The sequence below is a fragment of the Schistocerca serialis genome, chromosome 1 (assembly GCF_023864345.2).
Source record: "Schistocerca serialis cubense isolate TAMUIC-IGC-003099 chromosome 1, iqSchSeri2.2, whole genome shotgun sequence".
Taxonomy (NCBI): domain Eukaryota; kingdom Metazoa; phylum Arthropoda; class Insecta; order Orthoptera; family Acrididae; genus Schistocerca; species Schistocerca serialis.
This window is the reverse complement of record NC_064638.1, coordinates 1167143552-1167169141: the sequence shown is the minus strand read 5'-3', so window position 1 is coordinate 1167169141 and position 25590 is coordinate 1167143552. Positions and strand designations below refer to the sequence as shown.

Here is a 25590-nt window from a genome sequence, read left to right as displayed (position 1 = left end):
TGTTTCCAGTCCAGTGGTTGGATCTTGTGCAGCTGACTTGCTACAGGGAAGAGTGGTGACTCCCTAACCTCGGCTCATCAGCTGAAGTAAGACATCAATCCTCACAAAAATCTATTTCAGTAATGCATCAATGCAAATAAATAATAGAGGTCTGCTGATTCACGATTCCTTTGTGACAATAATTGTGTTGCCTAGTGGCATTTCATGAATCACACAAACTTGCAGACTGTGGAACATTTCACAGGCATGCTTTTGCAAAATTGGTCCACTAAGAAGGGATATTTCACTATTAATTCCACGTCTCTGTCTCTGTTCTGGCACACAATCTGATTTATTGTTTTCCAGCACCTGTACTATAGCCTATTGGTTTTACAGAGTTAACAAAGCACAAGATTAAACTTTTTAAAATTTGTGACTATTGGCTCCTTTAAAGTTGTTCTTGTTTTGGCAGCTAGGAAACAGGAAAGGAGCAGGGAAGACAGATTTTAGCACCCTTTGAGAATGAGGTCATTAGAGACAGACCACAACTTAGATTTAGACATAAATGTGAAGTAAATTGACTATTACCTTTTAAAGTACCATCCTGCCATTCACTTTAAGCGACTTTGGGGAACTACAGGAAATTTAAATCTGGAAGCAATCTGAACCACACTCCTGAATGCAAGTCCATTGTGCCACCTCACTTGGTCTTGCTAAGTAGTATGTAAATATTTCTCTCCCATCTCAAATATTGCCAACATTGATTTCTTCCTCAGAGAGGAAGAAGAAACTCTTCAGTTTTGTGGATTATTATTACTAGATGTTCCTAAACAATGACAGTCTTTGTGGCAAACAGGCTTAAGTAAGTTATTTGCTGCTTTTAACTTGTGATTTACAGTGGATCTCAGACACTTCTTTTAGCTTTGTTTCTTACTGTACATCTCTCCCTTTGCCAGTAATGTTATACCAATATACGTTTAACTGATTTTAATGAGAATGTAGGCTTTTTCGGTATAATGACTTATATTCTTCTTGAGTTTTCCACCAGATCCCGCATTCAACTATGTCACAGGCCTGCCCAGCTGCCATTCTCAGAAGAATTGTTGTACTGTATCTTGCTCAACTGATGTCTCATCAGAGATGACCCCTCTCCCTCATTCTATTCACAGAAGAAAGTGCACCATTGTAGCTGTGCACCATTGTAGCTGTCTAATGATGCCATGTAAACATGCAATGTCAAAGTGGTATAAATGTGTCCTGAGATTTGCATTCCCCCACCTGCTAGGACAATGAGTATTTTGTTTTAATCATGTTAAGATGGGATTTAACATCTGGCTTAAATTAAGCCCTTGTCTTTATAAGATTCCATGTCATTAAATTTGGTGAACCATTTATAGTCTTTAGCATTAACCCAATTACTTGAGAACCATTCCTATATTAAGGTATTTACAGAATTTTCTTTTTCTCCTACGTTCCCCTCCCAGCATTTATATTTGGCCTGAACAGCTTCTGAATTATAAGCTGATATATGAGATATGATCAGCAAGTAATGGAGGTTTTTGTTTTTCTCTAATTATCTTTATTTATTCATCAACATCAACTCTATCGCCTTTTCAAAGTAATCCCATTCAGATATAATACACTCGTGCCATGTCATTAAGTCAAATTATGCATCTACCAGACTACTGGGATTGTTCAGGACAAAATGTGTTAAAAAATATCACACAAAGTTATATCTGGAGTAGCACTTAACAGACATGGAATGAAATATGAGCCATAAGTTGTCACCTCACTCCTGTGTCCTTCAGCACTGAACATGTAATAAACCACAGTTCTTTGCTTCAGCTGGCAGACGGTTTTAATTACAAGTTGCAGCAAGCCCTTCCTGCAACCTATAGGCTGTTGGGGGGGGGGGGGGGGGGGGGGGAGAGAGAGATCTCTTGTGTGGTATTAGTTCCGACAGATAAAAAGCAAAATATTTCATCTGAAAAATGGTGTTAAATGGAATACTGAAATATCATGTTTAGTCGAATGCAGAATCTAATGGCAAGGAATCTGACAACACAGTAAGACTGTATCCATCAGGTCTCACTCACATTCATACCAGCTAAATTACTTAAGGATACCATACACCTAATAAAATTAGTACACAGTTTTAAGTTCAATTAATTACTGTCAGCTACAACATATGACAAACAATTTTAGTGCTATGAAATGAAATCATAGATGAGCTAATTTTACTGACTGAGAAGCATGTTTTATTAAAAAGATTATACTAATTTGCTACCTTTCTGTTCAATTTGGTGAACCATTTATAGTCTTTAGCATTAAATCAGCCGCCTTTAGTGAATTAGCAGTCTAGTTAAAAGTTGATTAACTCTCTTCCGTAAATTGATTCCTTAGGATGGATAGGATGTGTGACTGCTGTGTACGGACGCAGGAGGTGCTGGCCACTGTTCGCGAACAGCTGAACGTGTTGATGGCCGCAGTCAGCCGTCTTCAGGCTGCCGCCTCAGAGTGTAGCGGCAGTGTGGAGTATGGTGCGTCGCATGGTACACCCCATGTGTTACATGCTTCACCCACTGTCCCTGCTGTCGAGACATCTTCGCGGGTACCGGGCGCGGTTGGGCCACCCTCTCCCCAAGGGGAGTGGCAGGTTCAGCGGCGTTCACGGCGCACGAGGCGGAGGGTCAATGTGGAGGCTGGCCGTGTGGCATCGCCCACTCTGCCTGTGAGTGGGCATGTGGCCGCTCCTTCAGCAAGGTCTGAGCAGGCACACGGGGGGAGGGGTTTGTTAGTTATTGGGCGCTCCAACGTTAGGCGGGTGATGGAGCCCCTTAGGGAAATAGCGGAAAGGTCGGGGAAGAAGGCCAGTGTACACTCTGTCTGCTTGCTGGGGGATCTCATCCGAGATGTGGAGGAGGCCCTGCCGGCGGCGGTAGAGAGCACTGGGTGCATCCAACTGCAAATTGTTGCTCATGTCGGCACCAATGACTCCTGCCGTCTGGGTTCAGAGGTCATCCTCAGTTCGTACAGGCGGTTGGCGGAATTGGTGAAGGCGGAAAGCCTCGCTCGCAGGGTGGAATCAGAGCTAACTATTTGTAGTATCGTTCCCAGAACCGATCGCGGTCCTCTGGTTTGGAGCCGAGTGGAAGGCTTAAACCAGAGGCTCAGACGATTCCGCGGAGATGTGGGTTGCAAATTTCTCGACCTCCGCTATCGGGTGGAGAAATGTAGGGTCCCCCTGAATAGGTCAGGCGTGCACTACACGCCGGAAGTGGCTACAAGGGTAGTGGAGTACGTGTGGAGTGCACATGGGGTTTTTTTAGGTTAGAGAATTCCCTCCCTAGGCCCGACAAGACACCTCCTGAGACGCAGCAAGGTAGGAATAGGCAAAATGCAACAGGGAATAACAATATTAATGTGCTAATAGTAAACTGCAGGAGCGTCTATAGAAAGGTCCTAGAACTGCTCTAATTAATAAACGGTCACAACGCCCATATAGTACTAGGGACAGAAAGTTGGCTGAAACCAGATGTAAACAGTAATGAAATCCTAAACTCAGATTGGAATGTATATCGCAGAGACAGTCTGGACAGTGAAGGGGGAGGTGTGTTTATAGCGATAAGAAGTGCAATAGTATCGAAGGAAATTGACGGAGATCCGAAATGTGAAATGATTTGGGTGAAGGTCACGGTTAAAGCAGGTAATTGGATGTCTCTATAGGCCCCCTGGCTCAGCAGCTGTTGTGGCTGAGCACCTGAAGGATAATTTGGAAAATATTTCGAGTAGATTTCCCCACCATGTTATAGTTCTGGGTGGAGATTTTAATTTGCCAGATATAGACTGGGAGACTCAAACATTCATAACGGGTGGCAGGGACAAAGAATCCAGTGAAATTTTTTTAAGTGCTTTATCTGAAAACTACCTTGAGCAGTTAAACAGAGAACCGACTCATGGTAATAACATATTAGACCTTCTGGTGACTAACAGACCTGAACTATTTGAAACTATTTGCAGAACAGGGAATCAGCGATCATAAAGCGGTTACGGCATCGACGATTTCAGCCGTAAATAGAAATATTAAAAAAGGTAGGAAGATTTTTCTGTTTAGCAAAAGTGACAAAAAGCAGATTACAGAGTACCTGACGGCTCAACACAAAAGTTTTGTCTCAAGTACAGATAGTGTTGAGGATCAGTGGACAAAGTTCAAAACCATCGTACAATATGCATTAGATGAGTATGTGCCAAGCAAGATTGTAAGAGATGGAAAAGAGCCACCGTGGTACAACAAGCGAGTCAGAAAACTGCTGCAGAAGCAAAGGGAACTTCACAGCAAACATAAACATAGCCAAAGCCTTGCAGACAAACAAAAATTACGTGAAGCGAAATGCGAGAGGCGCTCAACGAATTCAAAAGTAAAGTTCTATGTACTGACTTGGCCGAAAACCCCAAGAAATTTTGGTCTTATGTCAAAGCAGTAGATGGATCAAAACAAAATGTCCAGACACTCTGTGACCAAAATGGTACTGAAACAGAGGATGACAGACTAAAGGCCGAAATACTAAATGTCTTTTTCCAAAACTGTTTCACAGAGGAAGACTGCACTGTAGTTCCTTCTCTAGATTGTCGCACAGATGACAACATGGTAGATATCAAAATGGATGACAGAGGGATAGAGAAACAATTAAAATCGCTCAAAAGAGGAAAGGCCGCTGGACCTGATGGGATACCAGTTCGATTTTACACAGAGTACGCGAAGGAACTTGCCCCCCTTCTTGCAGCGGTGTACCGTAGGTCTCTAGAAGAGCGTAGCGTTCCAAAGGATTGGAAAAAGGTACAGGTCATCCCTGTTTTCAAGAAGGGACGTCGAACAGATGTGCAGAACTATAGACCTATATCTCTAACGTCGATCAGTTATAGAATTTTGGAACACGTGTTATGTTCGAGTATAATGGCTTTTCTGGAGACTAGAAATCTACTCTGTAGGAATCAGCATGGGTTTCGAAAAAGACGGTCGTGTGAAACCCAGCTCGCGCTATTCGTCCACGAGACTCAGAGAACCATAGACACGGGTTCACAGGTAGATGCCGTGTTTCTTGACTTCCCCAAGGCGTTCGATACAGTTCCCCACAGTCGTTTAATGAACAAAGTAAGAGCATATGGACTATCAGACCAATTGTGTGATTGGATTGAGTAGTTCCTAGATAACAGAATGCAGCATGTCGTTCTCAATGGAGAAAAGACTTCCGAAGTAAGAGTGATTTCAGGTGTGCTGCAGGAGAGAGTCATAGGACCGTTGCTATTCACAATATACATAAATGACCAGGTGGATGACATCGGAAGTTCACTGAGGCTTTTTGCAGATGATGCTGTGGTGTATCGAGAGGTTGTAACAATGGAAAATTGTACTGAAATGCAGGAGGATCTGCAGCGAATTGACGCATGGTGCAGGGAATGGCAATTGAATCTCAATGTAGACAAGTGTAATGTGCTGCGAATACAGAGAAAGATAGATCCCTTATCATTTAGCTACAAAATAGCAGGTCAGCAACTGGAAGCAGTTATTTCCATAAATTATCTGGGAGTACGCATTAGGAGTGATTTAAAATGGAATGATCATATAAAGTTGATCATCGGTAAAGCAGATGCCAGACTGAGATTCATTGGAAGAATCCTAAGGAAATGCAATCCAAAAACAAAGGAAGTATGTTACAGTACGCTTGTTCGCCCACTGCTTGAATACTGCTCAGCAGTGTGGGATCCGTACCAGATAGGGTTGATAGAAGATAGAGAAGATCCAACAGAGAGCAGCGCGCTTCGTTACAGGATCATTTAGTAATTGCAAAAGCGTTACGGAGATGACAGATAAACTCCAGTGGAAGACTCTGCAGGAGAGACACTCAGTAGCTCAGTACGGGCTTTCGTTAAAGTTTCGAGAACATACCTTCACCGAAGAGTCAAGCAGTATATTGCTCCCTCCTACGTATATCTCGTGAAGAGACCCTGAGGATAAAATCAGAGAGATTAGAGCCCACACAGAAACATACCAACAATCCTTCTTTCCACGAACAATACGAGACTGGAATAGAAGGGAGAACCGATAGAGTTACTCAGGGTACCCTCCGCCACGCACCGTCAGGTGGCTTGCGGAGTATGGATGTAGATGTAAAACCCAATTACTTGAGAACCATTCCTTAATTTAGGTCTTTTCAGAATTTCCTTTTTCTCCTACGTCCCCCTCCCAGCATCTATATTTGGCCTTAACAGCTTCTGAATTATAAGCTGATATATGAGATATGATCAGCAAGTAACGGAGGTTTTTGTTTTTCTCTAATAATCTTTATTTATTCATGAACATCAACACTGTCCCCTCTTCAAAGTAATCCCACTCAGATATAATACACTCGTGCCAGTGCTTTTTCCAATCATTCAGGTGTGAGTGCAAGGAATACAGGACTATCGTGATGCAATTTTCATGAGTTCTTTTGCCACAATTCTGGTCATTTTCTTTGGACTTTACGAAAATGGCGCATCACTTCCAGATAGTATTTCTTATTGACCGTATGATCATAAGGCAGGAACTCATGTTGTAATATTCCATTGTAATTGAAGAAAACAATGAAAAGAAGCTTTACAGTTGTCAACTTCATTCAGAAATTCCCAAGAGATGTCCATGCAACATTGTTTTTGGTCAAAGTTGAACAATTTCGGAACAAACTTTCCTGCTATACATTACATACTGAAAACACCTGAAAAAATTGCTTGGCATGAGCCAACGGATATGCCAACATCATCAGCAGCCTCTCTGATGGTGACTGGGATTTTCCAGAATCATTTTCTTCACTTCTTCCACATTTTCATCAGAAATTTATGTGCTAGGGCATCTACAGTGGTTGTCATCTTCAACGAGTTTTCGACTCTGATTCAAACATTCGTAAGACTCAAACTCTTGTCTTTCAATAGTAAATTTGCCAAAAAGTCAGTCAACATTTTGAATGCAGTGCTGTACTTTATTCCATTTTTCGAGCAAAATTTAATGCAAATTCTTTGATCCATCTGCTTCACCGAGCATTCAAAAACACATAATTTTTCTGATTGTCAACAATAAACTAAATATTCAAAACAGCTGAAAATGCGAATATACCATGTGCACCAACAATATAAAAAAATTGGAAATTGGATGTATAAAAGCCTGTGAAATTAAAAAATTTCTTTTACTTTTTGATCATACCTCGCATATTCTGAAGATTAATAACTGCTTTAATGGTGCCACATCAATTTTATTGAAAGAACATGGTTCACTGAAAAGTGTACAAGACTATGCTATCAAATTACAACTCACCATCCATACGTGAGTATCGTGTCACCATTAGTTATTTTGTCTAGAACAGCATTGCAAATTGCCTGGCCTGCCACATCTATCTGTTCTCTTATGTATGTGTCAACAGAGTCATGTAACTTCTTCTTTGCCTGCAAAAAATGTAATCTTTGTAAATTTTAAGTACACATGCACGACTACAATGTTAGCAAAAACAACAAATTATTGTATGTATACACTGACATAACCACACATATAAAATGTGGTCTGATGTTTCTCTTAAGCTACTCTAATCATTCTGTGACTAACTTTATGTGATTTATAATTACTTGAATATATTAAATGATGAAAACTTAGCGACAAAGTAACTTGCACATGAAATCACTGGCAAGTGACACAGCTCGATGATTCTTGGACCACACATAGAAAGAACTGTACAGTATAGTACAGAAGGTAACTAAAAGAAATAAACAATGAGATAAACAGAAATAACACTTTCATTAAAAGTCAATAATTGCACTGAAGTCAACATGATTTGTGATGGCACTATCAATGTTACAAAGGGTGGGACATGGTTCTTAATAGGGTATGCGATTACCGTGGACAGCAATGTATGCTCTACAACGTGATTCCATGATGGCCACAAGGTGGTAAGGAGTTGTTGTTCCCCCACCAGTTGGACAGTTGTTGGTGCATATGGGCAAGCTGCATTACTTTGTCTTCCAAACACATCATACGTGTGCTTGACGTGATTGAAGTCGGGGGCAATGGACAGACCAGTCCGTTCACTGCATGTCCCCTGGTTCCAGCTCCTTCACCTGTGCTGTTTGATGCAGTTGCACATTGTCATCCATAAAAATGGAGGCAGGGTCAAACGCACCCCTGGGAAGACACACATGGGAAAGGAGTACAATGTCACAATAATGTTGACCAGTGATTGTACTGCCTTCTTAGCTTTGGAGGTCAGTTTTCCCATGCAACATTATGCCTTACCACACCAACACCTGTGCTACCAAAACAAACATGTTCGGCAACGTTCTTGAGCGCATTACTTGTTCCCACCTCTCACTATATGAGCATATGTCCACAAGAACTACTCAGACTGAATCTGTTCTCACCTAAGAAGAGCATGTGATCCCACTCCTCTTTACTTCAGTCCCTATGCTCTTAGCACCATCACTGATGTGCGGATGTCAACAAAAAACAACATACTGGTAGTTGGGCAAAGGGACCACCCCAAGCAATTTCTGTGCCTCTGTGGATTGTGTGCCTTTGATTCCTGTTCAATGTAGCTGCAACTGCACTCAATGTTTGATGTCTCTTCTTGCCTGTTGCCTTTGGACAGCAGTGCCTGTGGTTTGAAATGCTCCTCATGCACGTGAAGCAATGGTTTGACCAATCCCGATCTCTGGGGCTACACTTTTCACACTACGCCCATCTTCTGCATCCAAATGTTATCTTTCAGCTACACTGTAATGAAGATCACCACCAGTGCACCATAACTGTTCACTGATTGACATATGCTGTCTCTTCCCATTCCTTCCACTGCCTCATGTTGCGGGGGCCAGCCTCATTTGGTGCTACAGTCATACTAACCTCATATCTTGGGACGTCCTACTTTCTGCACATGACTGGAAGACCTCTAGCAACACGCTCCCACACTTTTCCTTTATTTCCACCTAGTAGTTAGTATCTTATGTTACTTCATAAAGCTCATCCTTAAGTTTTGCAGAGCAGTGCAACTTCGTCCCTTAGTGCCTGAATAAATTCCTACACAAAAGAAAGAAATAAAAAAATAAATAAAATAAAAATATAGTTCTAGACATATCTGAAACAATCGGGAGATGTCAACATAGCTTGCAAGTGTTGATAGTTTTATATAGAATCTGCATCTACTGCTCCTGTGCTAAAAACAGTTAATCTTCCATTTATTAGTGTCGCACAGGTATGATCCAAATTTGTGCCACTCAGCTTTAAGGGGTTAATGGAGTCGCTTGGTGGCATCAAAGGTCTGGTCTTTAGTCTGTCCTAGGAGGTTTTCAGGTCAGTTACCCCTTTTTCACCTCTGTCAACAATTCGTTACTGCGAAAAATACTATGCCTCACTGCAGTTTGAACTGTAGTAATGGTATAGCAATGTTCACATCCATTACGGATCCTCATACTTGATTGGCTATGTGTAGTATCACCATTTACTTTTCAACCATTAAATGATATTACTGATATTAACTGTTATCAAAGGGAACACGAAAATGATAATTCAAAGTGCTAAAGTTAGTGAGACAGGAAGTTGTGCTGTTTTTAGTATGTCACACTGCCTAACAATAAAAGTAAAGCAGCAGAAGTCATGGTCGGATTTCAACATAACTTTGTACGTACACACACACACACACACACACACACACACACACACACACACACACCATTGGCATGGCAGGTAGGTAGATTAGAGATGCAGTCTTCTAGGTAGGATGTTGTTCACGTTTAGTGTTGTTACCAAGCCTAGTACGGTATATAAGGGATGTGAACGGCTTCATATGTTGAGTAATCACTGTGAAGGAGACAGAGATGCCACATACTCATGTGAGAAAGCACAGTCTGCAGATCTGTGGGTCATTCAGATATGAGAGTGATCCAATGATGGAACACGTGGAAACATGAGGGCAGGCATAATTGTCACCAAGATTCCTACAACTATATCTGACCGCCAAAACGGAGGATCGCTGTATTCCACATTGAGCATATCATAACCCCTTCGCATCTGTACCTGCCATCAAAGAACAAATAATGGACTTCCTGCAGCATTCAGTATCTTCCTGCACCACTAGTCAGAGACTAGCAGCAGCTAGACCAGGGAATTAATATCCCAGGTGTAGGCTGGCATCAACATCATAACACATTAATGGCTTGACCAGGAACCATGGACTTCTGATGAATGGGGTTACATTGTTAAGTGATGAAACACAGTTCACAGGGTTGCCACAAGTTTCCCCAAATGATATTTCCCTGATTTCCAGACAAGTTTTGGCATTTTTCCCTGACAAATTTTGAGATCTCAACAGTTAGTAAAGACATAAGTTGACAATCTGTCTTTTGCAGCTATGGTACAAGAAACAATGGTGCAAATGAGGAAATATTGAAAAAAGACTTGCAAGCGGATGGCATTTCCTGAAGTGAGCAAAACTCTTAAGTACTAACATCAACATCTTTTGTAATGAACTGCTTTTAGATGGAGATAGCAAGCCAAATGGTATGTGTGTTTCATTTTGGAGAACACATTTGGTGACAAAAATACGAATTTCCTTGGAGTCACAAGACAGATTTAGAATACCTTCACAGATTTTAGAAATCACCTCAGAAAAATGTAGGCCTCTTAAAAGAAGTGTATAAAGTGGGGAAGAAGTGTGTAAACCAACACTGTAGGTGACCGCCCACAAAATTTTGGTTCTACCATGTTCATTATTGTCAGCTGTGTTATATCTATTATTTTACAGGTATTAATATAATAGAGGGAAACATTCCACATGAGAAAAATATATCTAAAAACAAAGATGATGTGACTTACCAAACGAAAGCGCTGGCAGGTCGATAGACACACAAACAAACACAAACATACACACAAAATTCAAGCTTTCGCAACAAACTGTTGCCTCATCAGGAAAGAGGGAAGGAGAGGGAAAGACGAAAGGATGTGGGTTTTAAGGGAGAGGGTAAGGAGTCATTCCAATCCCGGAAGCGGAAAGACTTACCTTAGGGGGGAAAAAAGGACGGGTATACACTCGCACACACACACATATCCATCCACACATATACAGACACAAGCAGACATATTTAATTGGAATGACTACTTACCCTCTACCTTAAAACCCACATCCTTTCGTCTTTCCCTCTCCTTCCCTCTTTCCTGATGAGGCAACAGTTTGTTGCGAAAGCTTGAATTTTGTGTGTATGTTTGTGTTTGTTTGTGTGTCTATCGACCTGCCAGCGCTTTCGTTTGGTAAGTCACATCATCTTTGTTTTTAGATATATTTTACAGGTATTGTGTGATTTTTCTTTCGAGAAATATATGAGTACATAGCGTACAACTGCCAGTGACTGAAACAATTTTCTTCTTCTTATCGTCCATACTTTCTAACATAAATTACTCTCGAAGTGCCAAAATGTACTAGGACAAATAAAATATCTATAAAACACCACACTGTACAATGTACTTGCAGCGAGACAGTCACAATTCCTGAAATCCCTTGCCCACGGCCTCTGGCCTACTGAGGAGCACCGTAGTCCTGGGTACATGCATAAACCATGAAAATCCGCTGCATTATTTCACACACAGATAGACTTGGCCTGCGGGCAGATCGGTGAAACTACACCTGACAGGCAGGCTGCGCAAATTAGTGGGAACTGGATAGATTCAGATCGGCAGGCCCAATACCCATTACAGATACTCGCAGAAACGGCCTCAGTTTTGGCCCATCATAAACATCCACTCCTGTGGCCAGCTATTCACAAGCCACAAACAGCATGTTTATGAAATGAGAGCATGGTGATCAAGCCAGGCAACAAATAACTTGTTCAAGTACTCTGAAAATCAGTAATAATGAAGATAGGTACCAACTCAATGTAAAGATGATTGTTGAGCTACAGACATATGTAGAAAAGACAAGCGCACTCTCACAACTAAATTTTCAGCCATAGCATTTGTCAAAATATGAGCTCCTTGCCTCTTGTCAGCAGCTGCTACGTTAGCGGTAAGAAATGGTAGCAGCACTGACTGCAATGTGAGGGGAGGGGTAGGAAGGGGAGAAACAGTAGGAATGAGAGGAGTACAGAAATGGTGCACATACTCAGCTGCACCCAGCCAGCAATGATGCATGACACCTCAGTAAACAAACCATTTCATCTACTGAGACAAAACCAAGATTTTTCCAGGGCTTTTTTTTCCAAATTTCCCTGATATTTGCCTGACATGTTTGAAATTCTCTGACATTCCCTGATTTCCAGAATCTACAGCAACCCTGAGTTCAGCACCACTCTAGATGATCATCATTGGCATGTATGGCAGCAACCTGAGAATAGGTCCCATCCTTCCAAAGTTCTGGATATTACTCCTGGCATTTTGCTGTAGGCTGCCACTGGGTATGACTTCAGGTCACGGCTGGTAGTGATTGCAGGAACTCTGACGAAGCAACAGCATGTCACGGACATTCTGTGTTCTTATGTGTTACTTCTCTCGTGACAGTATTGTGAAGTGATTTTTCAACAGGACAATGGTCGTCCACACATGGCACGTGTCTCTATGGATTGTCTGCATGATATTGAGGTACTCTGATGGCCAGCACGATACCCAGGTCTGTCCTTGATAGAACATGTGTGGACCAACTTGGACGTCAACTCTGTCCCAGAACCAGTATCTACGACATCAAGGACCAGTTACTAAGGTGCCTTCAGGAGAGGACAGAATGGCTTCATGACACCCTGGCTAATTGAATCACTACATGCATCCAGGCCTGAGCGGTTGCAATGTCATAACTGGTTAGTGGGCTCATACTGCTAAGTTCTCCGTAAATCTGACTCAATTTTGTAATCTCTGAAATAACATCACATAGGCTCTCAACTATTGAGGATTCATTTCGTTCCCTCCTCCCTTTCTAGGTGCTTCACTTATTCGCCAGGTAGTGTAGTACTGGCACACTGGGGTAAATATGAAAGAACTTGGAATCATCAGATTGCTTTTGTGAACACTGAGAACTTCAAAGGCTGTGAAAGGGCAAGGGTAGTTGAGTAAACAGAATGTGTGTTTGAGATCAGGTACGGATGGGTACCCTCCATTGTAAGTGCATTACAGATCACTTACAGATGCTTATTTATGAAGTTCTAGGAGTGTCCTGATGGTGCACTGATTAGTCCAGAAGGGTCAAATTACTGATTTCAATTAACTTAAGTTTGCTCTAAGAAGGTGACGAGGCCAGATGGAAGAGTTTTTTGGATAAATGAATGCAAGAAATATACCAATATTCAGGCATGCAGTCGTACAATATCCGATCCATATGTCTGTGCTTTAGACAATGTTGTGAGCAGTAATAGTGACTATTGGGTAATTCTGAAAGAAAGTACAATTTCAATTTTTTTATTACAGGCAAACTACAAAAAATAGAAATACATTGTTCATGTTACTGGAAACAGGAAGGTTCAAAGTTCTGACACAGCTGCACTGTTGTTTGTAGCAACGGCAACTACATCACAAGAGAGAGAATTTTCTGTGTTGGAATATGTATGAAGTCAATACATAGTTCAAGTGCAACATGTATTCTGCCATCAATTCAGCTAGAGGCCACATCTGCACAAGCAGATTTATGATTGGCATTCAAAATACTTGGAATGCCGGTTGCACATGCGAATGAAAGAATACTGGTTGGACATGTATGTCATATACACTCCTGGAAATGGAAAACAGAACACATTGACACCGGTGTGTCAGACCCACCATACTTGCTCCGGACACTGCGAGAGGGCTGTACAAGCAATGATCACACGCACGGCACAGCGGACACACCAGGAACCGCGGTGTTGGCCGTCGAATGGCGCTAGCTGCGCAGCATTTGTGCACCGCCGCCGTCAGTGTCAGCCAGTTTGCCGTGGCATACGGAGCTCCATCGCAGTCTTTAACACTGGTAGCATGCTGCGACAGCGTGGACGTGAACCGCATGTGCAGTTGACGGACTTTGAGCGAGGGCGTATAGTGGGCATGCGGGAGGCCGGGTGGACGTACCGCCGAATTGCTCAACACGTGGGGCGTGAGGTCTCCACAGTACATCGATGTTGTCGCCAGTGGTCGGCGGAAGGTGCACGTGCCCGTCGACCTGGGACCGGACCGCAGCGACTCACGGATGCACGCCAAGACCATAGGATCCTACGCAGTGCCGTAGGGGACCGCACCGCCACTTCCCAGCAAATTAGGGACACTGTTGCTCCTGGGGTATCGGCGAGGACCATTCGCAACCGTCTCCATGAAGCTGGGCTGCGGTCCCGCACGCCGTTAGGCCGTCTTCCGCTCACGCCCCAACATCGTGCAGCCCGCCTCCAGTGGTGTCGCGACAGGCGTGAATGGAGGGACGAATGGAGACGTGTCGTCTTCAGCGATGAGAGTCGCTTCTGCCTTGGTGCCAATGATGGTCGTATGCGTGTTTGGCGTCGTGCAGGTGAGCGCCACAATCAGGACTGCATACGACCGAGGCACACAGGGCCAACACCCGGCATCATGGTGTGGGGAGCGATCTCCTACACTGGCCGTACACCACTGGTGATCGTCGAGGGGACACTGAATAGTGCATGGTACATCCAAACCGTCAACGAACCCATCGTTCTACCATTCCTAGACCGGCAAGGGAACTTGCTGTTCCAACAGGACAATGCACGTCCGCGTGTATCCCGTGCCACCCAACGTGCTCTAGAAGGTGTAAGTCAACTACCCTGGCCAGCAAGCTCTCCGGATCTGTCCCCCATTGAGCATGTTTGGGACTGGATGAAGCGTCGTCTCACGCGTTCTGCACGTCCAGCACGAACGCTGGTCCAACTGAGGCGCCAGGTGGAAATGGCATGGCAAGCCGTTCCACAGGACTACATCCAGCATCTCTACGATCGTCTCCATGGGAGAATAGCAGCCTGCATTGCTGCGAAAGGTGGATATACACTGTACTAGTGCCGACATTGTGCATGCTCTGTTGCCTGTGTCTATGTGCCTGTGGTTCTGTCAGTGTGATCATGTGATGTATCTGACCCCAGGAATGTGTCAATAAAGTTTCCCCTTCCTGGGACAATGAATTCACGGTGTTCTTATTTCAATTTCCAGGAGTGTAGATTGGAAGAGGTGGACAACAAGATCTTGTTCACTGTCTTTGGCCTCCCAGGTGGAGGTTGCCAGACATCACATCTCGCAATTTTTTTCTGTGTGGGTACATGAAAGACAAAGTCTTTGTCCCACCTAAGGCAGCTACTCTTCAAGAGCCAAGAAATCGAATTGTTGAAGCTGCTGATTTATTAAACAGGGACCTGTTGATTCACGTGTGGAATGAAAGGGATTACTATTTGGATGTTTCTTGAGGAATGCTTGGCACTCACGTCCATGCAAATGTAAGACTCAATAAACCTTCCTCTATCCAGTGACAAGCACAATAAGTTTTTATCTTTCATAGTGTGTCTGTAATAAACAACTGGAATCTGTTATTCCTTTTTGTATCACCCTATATATGGATAGCTTTAACCCCCACCCTTCCTGGTTGTGCTAAAAATGGGGGAGGGGGAGGGGGGGGGGGGGAAGTTCTGAAAGATGCGGAGAGATTGCTGTACGTAAAGAGAAAGATGACGTTATAATATGTAGTGACCAAAGCTGTGGTGTAGGAGTTGTTGATTTGACAATTATGCAAATGTAATTGCAAGTTGAGATGATAAAACTATGATTTCAAATAAAAAAGGGAAGAATTTCTGAATCACTTAACCATATAGCATATTTTGACAAAGGGAAAGGCAGTTAATTGAAAAATAATGTTGAAGAAAACATCCTAAATCGGAAATAATAACAGAGATGATTATACAATCCATTCATGTAACACAGGACAGTGATGATTGATGTGCAACAGATTACATTAAACAATGACTGGAAAAAAATGTTCATTTTTACTGCTACTGGATGTTCTCTTCCTTTCTTAAATATATATTGATTTCAGATTGATTTATGTGTACTAAAGAACAGTAGTGAGAGAAGGTTAAATGCATTCTGAGGATCACGACTTCACTATCATCAAAATAATCCTTATTTGTATTGATAGCCTTTAAGGAAAATAAGTGCTGAAAAACTACAAAGATGATCTATTATAAATTAGCAACTACTGAAGAAAATTTCCGTAACTATAATGTACGAGACTTCTATAAGACCTTTGCTGGGAGAATCAACGGATACGGCTCACGAAATCTATGTTTCAGAAAACCAGATGGAAAACTAGCGCTCACAAATCGGGAAAATTGTGAGGAGCTGGCAAGATACTTTTCCGGACTCCTCAATTGCCCTGAACCTTCTTCAAGATTCCCTCAAGAAACTGCTATCTACACAAATCCAGAATCCCCACCACCTACACTAGAGGAGATCCAAAGACATATTCATAGACTGAAAAACAACAAGGCATCCGGAGAAGATAATATCACTGCAGAACTACTTAAAAATCTGGGACCAAATTCCCTCAAAGAACTCACTCAAATCATCACAGACATTTGGCAGACAGAAAAACTACCAGAAGATTGGAAATGCACCCTAATTCATCCACTGCATAGAAAGGGAGACATGGCAGATATAAACAACTATCGAGGAATCTCCCTTCTCCAAGTCACTTATAAAATCCTCTCAGCTTGTCTTCTTCAATGAACACAAGAACAACTCGAACACAGTATTGGTGAATACCAAGCTGGCTTTCGCCCTCACAGATCCTGTGCAGAACAAATTTTCAATTTGAAGACAACACTAAAATACAAAGCAGTCAGAAACAGTCCGATCATTTGTTCCTTTGTTGATTTCGCAAAGGCTTATGATTCAATCGATAGGCAATCTCTCTTTATTATCCTTGAGGAGCTAGGACTCGATCCGAAAACCCTAAACCTTATCAAAGAAACGCTCACAAACACAACTTCTAAGATAAAATTCCTGGGTGAAATATCAGAGCCCTTCCTGGTCAAAACCGGCGTCAGACAAGGTGACGTCTTGTCTCCACTCCTCTTCAACCTTGTCTTAGACAAAGTCATCCGAGAATGGGAAAAAGAACTGAAGAATCAAAATTACTGGAAGCCTATACAACTAGGAAGATCTAAAGATGGTATTAAAATTTCATGCTTGGCATTTGCAGATGACGTGGCCATTCTAGCAGAAAACGAGACCACAGCAATTAAACAGATAGACATTCTCAAAGAATGCGCCGAAAAAGTTGGGCTACAAATTTCCTTCCAAAAAACCAAATTCATCTGCTCAAAATTTGAAACTCAAAAACTGACTACAAAATATGGACAAATTGAGAGAGTTCCATTCTTTAAATACTTAGGCGAGGTCCTAGAACCCACAGGGGGAGAGAAAACTGCACAAAAAGTTCGACTGCAAAAACTGAAAAGAGCATACTGGAAAACCCACAACATCTACAATAAAAAGTGTCTCTCCATTCACTCAAAAATACGACACTACAATACAGTAATCAAGCCCGAAGCACTATATGCCAACGAAACACTCACACTCCATAGAAAAGGCGACCTGGAAGGCATCCTGAAAGAGGAACGCAAAATTATCAGAAAGATTCTTGGCCCAAAAAGAACGGAAGATGGATACAGGTTACAGTCTCGGAAAACTACAGAAAAATTATCTAACCTCGCCGCAGACATCCGGAAAAGAAGACTAAAATTTTACGGTCATATCCACAGACTTCCAACACCCAGACTCTCCCACAAAATTTTAATATACATTGAAAAATTGAAAACCGTACCCTGGATACAAGAAACCAAAACAGATCTAGCAAATGCAAAAATAAATTCTTCAGAAGTTATAAACAGAAATGTATACAGGCAAAAATCAATAGTTGGAAAGTACAACCCGAGAATGAAGTTTGCAAGAGACAGGGGACAAAATGGACAGAGGAAAGAAAGAGAATTCATGGGGAAAGAATGAGAGAAGTTTGGAGAATTAAAAAATTGAATCGGAAAAGCTTTGCGTGATCCGTATGGGTCCAATCGCACATAATAATAATAATAATTAGCAACTAGAAACTGGACAAGAAGAAATGCACCAATTCCAACATACATTCATTCACTGAACAAATTTTTGAAGCTATGGTTTTCATTTACCACAAAAATGAGCAATAACTACAGTTTTAGAAAATTCTATTGCAAAGAAAGTGACAAGGTGCTCTAGGTTGCCAAACTTATTTAAAGTCTACAAGGAGCTCTAAAGAAACTGATAAAACAGGGCAGAAAACATTGTACCCTTCTTTTGCTGACAGTTAGGTTGTTGTAGCTGGAGATAAGAATGATGCAACCTACTTGGTGCAAAAGCAGAAGTAAGAATATGAAGAAAGGTGACTGACAGTCAAAATGCAGAAAAATTAATATTTAGCAGTAGGAGAAAGGAATGTGGAAGACCTACACATTGAACTGGCAAAATCACAGGATGTGATGTTTTCAGATACTTGGGAGTATTGTTGCCATCCAACAGTAGACACAGAGTTGACATAAATAACAAAATACACCAAACCTAAGTCCAATAAGACAATTCACTTGACAGTCCTGTTACATATGGTGTAGACATGGGAGTTGAATAACAGGCAGGCAGAAAGAGGGAGGGAGGGGAGGGGGAGGGGGGGGGGGGGAGAGGGAGAGAGAGAGAGAGAGAGAGAGAGAGAGAGAGAGAGGCTAGCTTTTGGAGATATAAAACATCAAAGCATTCAGATGATCCACCATGTGAGGAATAATACAGCAAGAGAGATTATGGGAGTCAGTAAGATGTTAAGTGAAGCAATAGAAGCTCAACAGCTATTGTGCTTGTCCATCTAGAAAAAATGGATTATGGCAGGTGATCAAAACGAGTTTGGACATGGACTCCACAAAGGAGAAGGAAGAGGGAATGCTCTCCAAGAACATGGCAGGAAGGTGAACATCAGGCAATGATGACTGGAGACCTCCAGGAAGGAAACTTAGTAACTAGAAAGGTGTAGAAAATGGGAAGTGAGAAGTGATGACAGCTGTAAATAACACTCGTGATTTGATGAAGAATAGCAAGCATTGTGCCAATACAGGAATTCTTACAATGAAATATATGCAAATAAAAGCAAATGAACATAATTAAGAAAAGTTGGGTTCTTTTTGTACTGATCAAACAGAAAGAAAGCCAGACACTCTTCTGAAAGCTAATTTTCATTATGGCAAAAAACAGTAGCACCTGGGTCATTCCCCACTCAACCATCTCCAAATGTAATGAAATTTGGTGTGGAGGTTCTATATGGTCTTGGATTCTTGTATACCAAATTTCAGTCCAGTATCTTCAGTGGTTGAATTTTTAGGGGCCTTTAAAGAGAGGCTACTCATCTTTGGAATACATACAAAAGTCCAAATGGGCCAAGTTTGCTAGGCTTTTTTAGCAGTCCTAGAAAACATTTATTCATTTTCTTTAATATACATAGACAACTTTTTATGCTGAATCACACCATAGCAAAAATTAGGGATTATTGCCACACCTAAATATAGATACAAGCCTCTAAAGTGGCTAAAAAAAATTGTTGTGCTATTCTGAGAGCTGTTTGACCAACTACTGCTACTTTTCATATGAACCAATCACACCAAAACTTCAGAGGGTTATTCCTACCTTGGATGTCTATGTATGGATCAAATTTAATTAACATTGGACTCCTAGGTGAAAAGATATGCATCTGCAAAGTTTGCCAAAATTTTCTGCATGTAAATTTTTGGGTATTTTTTGGGGGCAATATTTCAATTGTGTCCTTTTTTCCTAGCCACAGCTGAAAAGAGCATGCTTTCAGCTTTCAAAGGTATATAGTTTAATTTTTGGATCTTGCATATTTATGAGTAGTAATACATTTCAAAAGTTATTATTTTAGCACTTCGAGAAGATTGAAAAGTGAAATATTTTGCTCTTGAAGTCCCATAATTAATTTTTTTTATTCCAGTATATAAATCAGTTTCAAACATTAATTAAACACATGCCATAAAAACACGTAAAATACTCAACACAGCAAAGCTGCAAAACAAAAATACTAAAGAGTCAGTTCCATTTTTGGTTAAACAGTATTACAATTTTGTCAAGGGCAGATTGTGGATAACTGTGTTGTCTTCCTGGTGATGACACTGATGTTGCTTCTAAAGTCATGAAAATACACTCCTGGAAATGGAAAAAAGAACACATTGACACCGGTGTGTCAGACCCACCATACTTGCTCCGGACACTGCGAGAGGGCTGTACAAGCAATGATCACACGCACGGCACAGCGGACACACCAGGAACCGCGGTGTTGGCCGTCGAATGGCGCTAGCTGCGCAGCATTTGCGCACCGCCGCCGTCAGTGTCAGCCAGTTTGCCGTGGCATACGGAGCTCCATCGCAGTCTTTAACACTGGTAGCATGCCGCGACAGCGTGGACGTGAACCGTATGTGCAGTTGACGGACTTTGAGCGAGGGCGTATAGTGGGCATGCGGGAGGCCGGGTGGACGTACCGCCGAATTGCTCAACACGTGGGGCGTGAGGTCTCCACAGTACATTGATGTTGTCGCCAGTGGTCGGCGGAAGGTGCACGTGCCCGTCGACCCGGGACCGGACCGCAGCGACGCACGGATGCACGCCAAGACCGTAGGATCCTACGCAGTGCCGTAGGGGACCGCACCGCCACTTCCCAGCAAATTAGGGACACTGTTGCTCCTGGGGTATCGGCGAGGACCATTCGCAACCGTCTCCATGAAGCTGGGCTACGGTCCCGCACACCGTTAGGCCGTCTTCCGCTCACGCCCCAACATCGTGCAGCCCGCCTCCAGTGGTGTCGCTACAGGCGTGAATGGAGGGACGAATGGAGACGTGTCGTCTTCAGCGATGAGAGTCGCTTCTGCCTTGGTGCCAATAATGGTCGTATGCGTGTTTGGCGCCGTGCAGGTGAGCGCCACAATCAGGACTGCATACGACCGAGGCACACAGGGCCAACACCCGGCATCATGGTGTGGGGAGCGATCTCCTACACTGGCCGTACACCACTGGTGATCGTCGAGGGGACACTGAATAGTGCACGGTACATCCAAACCGTCATCGAACCCATCGTTCTACCATTCCTAGACCGGCAAGGGAACTTGCTGTTCCAACAGGACAATGCACGTCCGCATGTATCCCGTGCCACCCAACGTGCTCTAGAAGGTGTAAGTCAACTACCCTGGCCAGCAAGATCTCCGGATCTGTCCCCCATTGAGCATGTTTGGGACTGGATGAAGCGTCGTCTCACGCGGTCTGCACGTCCAGCACGAACGCTGGTCCAACTGAGGCGCCAGGTGGAAATGGCATGGCAAGCCGTTCCACAGGACTACATCCAGCATCTCTACGATCGTCTCCATGGGAGAATAGCAGCCTGCATTGCTGCGAAAGGTGGATATACACTGTACTAGTGCCGACATTGTGCATGCTCTGTTGCCTGTGTCTAGGTGCCTGTGGTTCTGTCAGTGTGATCATGTGATGTATCTGACCCCAGGAATGTGTCAATAAAGTTTCCCCTTCCTGGGACAATGAATTCACGGTGTTCTTATTTCAATTTCCAGGAGTGTATGTTGCTCAGGAATCCAGCAGGTGTCTTTAACAGTTGGCCAGTGGTAGGAACAAGCAGAACTGTGCGGGTGCACAAAGCTCATGATGATTTCTTGTTGTTCGTGTGAAATTTCACACACATTTCTAACCCACTATAAATTGTCATAGATACATGCAACATATTTTCCTGGCTGTAAACTTGCGATTCACATAGCTGGAATTTCTCCATGTGCATCGAAGGCATGAGTTGTCAAAGCTGTACCATCATTGGAAACTCTGCTTGCTCTAAGCTGATTACGATTAATTGCCTTAAACTGGTGATTTTCTCTTGTTCGAGATATTGTATGTCCCATGGTGAACCTTGTTTCTTGATCAGGCTGAATTTTTTCAATATCTTCTTTTGGTACATAAAAAAACCGTTTGCCTGGAATATTACCATCACAGAGTTTGAACAAATCTTATGGAGTCAATATTTGGTTATCTAATGACCTCTACAGACTAGCACAGGCTGCTAGTCTTTTTGCTGTTCCTCCAGTGCCATCACAAGGTGATTTAGCATGGCTCGTTCCAAAAAAATTACATTTGGCAGTGATGCCAAAATTCTTTTCATGCAGACATAAATTGATGAAATTCTTATACTAAGCAGGTGAACAATCACTAACGTAATAAATGTTCCTAATGTTTTCAATCTTTGTCGTTAAATGTGCTATTAACTTTATTTGAAACGCATGAATAGCAATAGTACCACAATGGAGACAGATTGCTGATCATACAAATGCTAATACTCTGACATCCTTTGCCATCAAAATAGGCAACTAACTAATGTGGCCTAACTATTCTCCCAATGAAATCCTTGCACAGCATCTTGAACAACAAATGAATAATTCTCAGCAAACTCCATCAATATAATTAATTCACTTTCTGCGAGATTTCTTTTTAGCTGCTTAAGGTATAAATGTTGTGTTTTCATACAAAGTGATGGTTTCTTAAACTGGTAATTTTCAAAATCAGTGCCCCCATGAAATCAACAACAGTTCTCTGACATGACTCTAGTGTGTGTCTGTCAGTATGGGCCCATTTCTTGTATTCCATTGTTTCTTCAGAGTCAACGTTTTTAAAAGCATCTTCAAGAAAAGCCTCTAGTTGTATTTTTTCTGCACACTCTTCACAATGTTGCAGCATACAATCTTTTGATTCCAAACTGCATACAGTTTCTTTCATCGAATTCTTGTAGTCATCTTAGATGGATGCTGCTGAAGCCAACATTAATTTGACATTTTGATGAATTGCACATACACTACTGAATGTGTGTACTGTAGTACACCATTTTGGCCTGAGCTCTCATTGAGAAGCTCAGCTGATTTACATCTTGCTTACAGTAAGCAATGAACATTTCTTTCGGGTTACAAAGGAGAAGGCTTTTCTGCTTGTGAATCTTTTCTCCATTTATTCTTACAGCAACACAATCCTTTTCACCAGGACATAAACGAGAAAACTGATGATCTTCAAAAACAATGAGGACTTTTGTTTTACTTCAACACTGAGCTTTCTCCCTTTTCAGTTTGCTGGTGTTGCCAAAATCCCACCTTCCATCTTCAGTTTCCTAGCCTTCTTCACCATTTTAGTTGAAACAGGAAATTCTTTAGCCATATTTTCAATAGCCCAGTGATTTGGGACCAGGGTCTGAATTTGAACTTTACTGCAATTGCTTGAAGTCTGGAGTTTTATCTTAAGTTCTTCAATTAAGGTGTCCATATCTTTACATTTTTGGCACTCTTCCATTTGTATTTGAGCAATATCTACTTGGCTCACACCAGCAATTGTGGCAATTACCTTAGTAATGCTGCCTTGGGCTTTCAGAAATTTGTGCTTTATTTATCCCACTGAATCATTTTACTAATCCGTTGAAGCTTTAATGGTGACTCTCCAAGTGATGATAATGAAATATTAGCAGTACAGCAAGTAACAACAACATCCATGTCTTCAGTGGATGGTGATTCTTGCTTATCCTGGTGGTATGATTCTTTTTGGGCCACTTCAGGTCTACATTTGGTACAAATTTTCCGGCCAGACTTAAAACCTTCATTAGACAGTAACTTCAACCTATCATGCATTGCAATGGTTACTGGTGTTAAAGACTTCTTGATTACATGTTTTTCTTTACCAACCAGGTTGCACCAAGTCTTCTGCAGGAATTGAAATTTTGCCATCAAGAAGGCATTATGGTATAACAAAGTGGGGCATCTTCAGTAAAATCAAGACCAGACTTATGTCGTAGAAGTTTCTTGTCCAATGGTGACATTTTCTTAACTGATTGTAGGTGACTTTTTCCATAATACAATGGTGATGACTTATCACAATCAGCTCCATCTGATCCACCAAAGTAGCAGGGTGCAAGGGACTCTTAGTTCATTCGATACAATAGTTTACTAACTAATAACAAGCAGTTCTGAAAGCACGTGAATATCCTGGTTTGAAGCATAGCAGATTCAGACTTGTATGTATATAAAATATACAAATTAATGTATCAAAATATATTGTTTTAGTGCATACCTTCAGCTACAACAATGGTTATTCAAACTACCAAGACAGATTGTACAATGCCAACACCGAAGACTAAACTGCACAAAAGACACACTGCGAAAACTGCCAATATTGAAAGCAACAACTGAACGTGGTGATTCAGTAATGTATCACTGCTGTGAGGATAGAGCCTAAAAAAACTGTTGCTGCTTTATAATGTCGATGGAAACTGAGTGACAATGCATATATGCACCCTCATGCATTGTAGGATTAAAATGATCTAAAGCGAGCTAGTGTTCCAATATGATCGTCTAGATTTTTTAATTTTAACAGAATTTTCTGAGGATTTATTATATTTATATTCTATAACGTAAAACAATGTAAAAACACTTCTTATTAGCATAGTTACAGTCCCTAAACCACAAGCAAATCTAATACTATTAAAACTACAATTATAAATTTTTTTATTTAAAACTCGAAATTGTATTAATATTTTGTATTTCTCACTAATCAATTTTCCCTACTTTTGATAGGTAACCTTACTCATCAGTATGCGAGATCCAGAAAATACACACTATAGTTTTGAAAGCCTAAAGCATGCTCTTTCCAGCTGTGCCAAGCAAAAAGGATTGAACAAGACAAAGTTGAGATATTGCCCCTCAAAAATACCCTAAAATTTAAATGTAGAAAATTTTTGTCAACTTTGCAAATGCATATATTTTCATCTAGGCATCCAATGTTAATTAAATTGTATCCACAAACAGACATCAAAGGTAGAAATAACCCTCTGAAGTTTTGGTGTGTTTGGTTCATATGAAAAGTAGCAGTGATCAGTCAAACCTTGGCTCTCAGAATAGTGCAATGAATTTTTAGCCACTTTAGAGGCTTTTATCTGTATTTAGGTATGGCTAAATCCCTAATTTTTGCCATGGTGTGATTCAGCATAAAAAGGTGTCTGTGTATATTAAATTAAATGACCGAATGTCTGCTAGAACATTTGCACCTTCAAATGTGATTTGAAAATGAGTAGCCTCTCCTTAAAAGTCTCTAAAAATTCAACCACAGAAGATATTGGACTGAAATTTTGTACATAACCATCAAAGACCACATAGAACCTTAACACGAAATTTAATCAGATTTGGAGGTGGCTAAGTGGGGACACCTTTTAATAATGGTCCCTTTGACATGGAATGACCCATCTGTCAAATTGCAGGTACACAAAAGTATGCACTTATGTATAAGCATCAATGATTGCACAAACATTTTCTACCTTTTGCTTATTGATGTATCTCATGTGTGATTTCACTTTATCTTTTCTCATTTTTAAAAAATCTCATGTGCTAAAAAGTAAACTGCTAAATGTGCTACCTTTGAAAGAAAAACAATCTTATCACCATCTCTTGCCACAAATCTTTACAATACAGCTTTCTTGAACACAAGGGGTTAGAAGA

At 41.6% G+C, this 25590-nt stretch overlaps 1 protein-coding gene across 3 annotated transcripts in view; it reads right to left on the bottom strand.

Annotated features, from left to right (window-relative positions):
- Window positions 1–25590, bottom strand: part of LOC126418448 (uncharacterized) — a 106985-nt gene that overhangs the window by 34265 nt on the left and 47130 nt on the right. For all 3 annotated transcript variants that reach the window (XM_050085223.1, XM_050085216.1, XM_050085230.1), the window contains exon 8: window positions 7325–7452. In XM_050085223.1, coding sequence (XP_049941180.1) covers window positions 7325–7452 — 128 coding nt within the window. The remainder of the gene's footprint in view (window positions 1–7324; window positions 7453–25590) is intronic.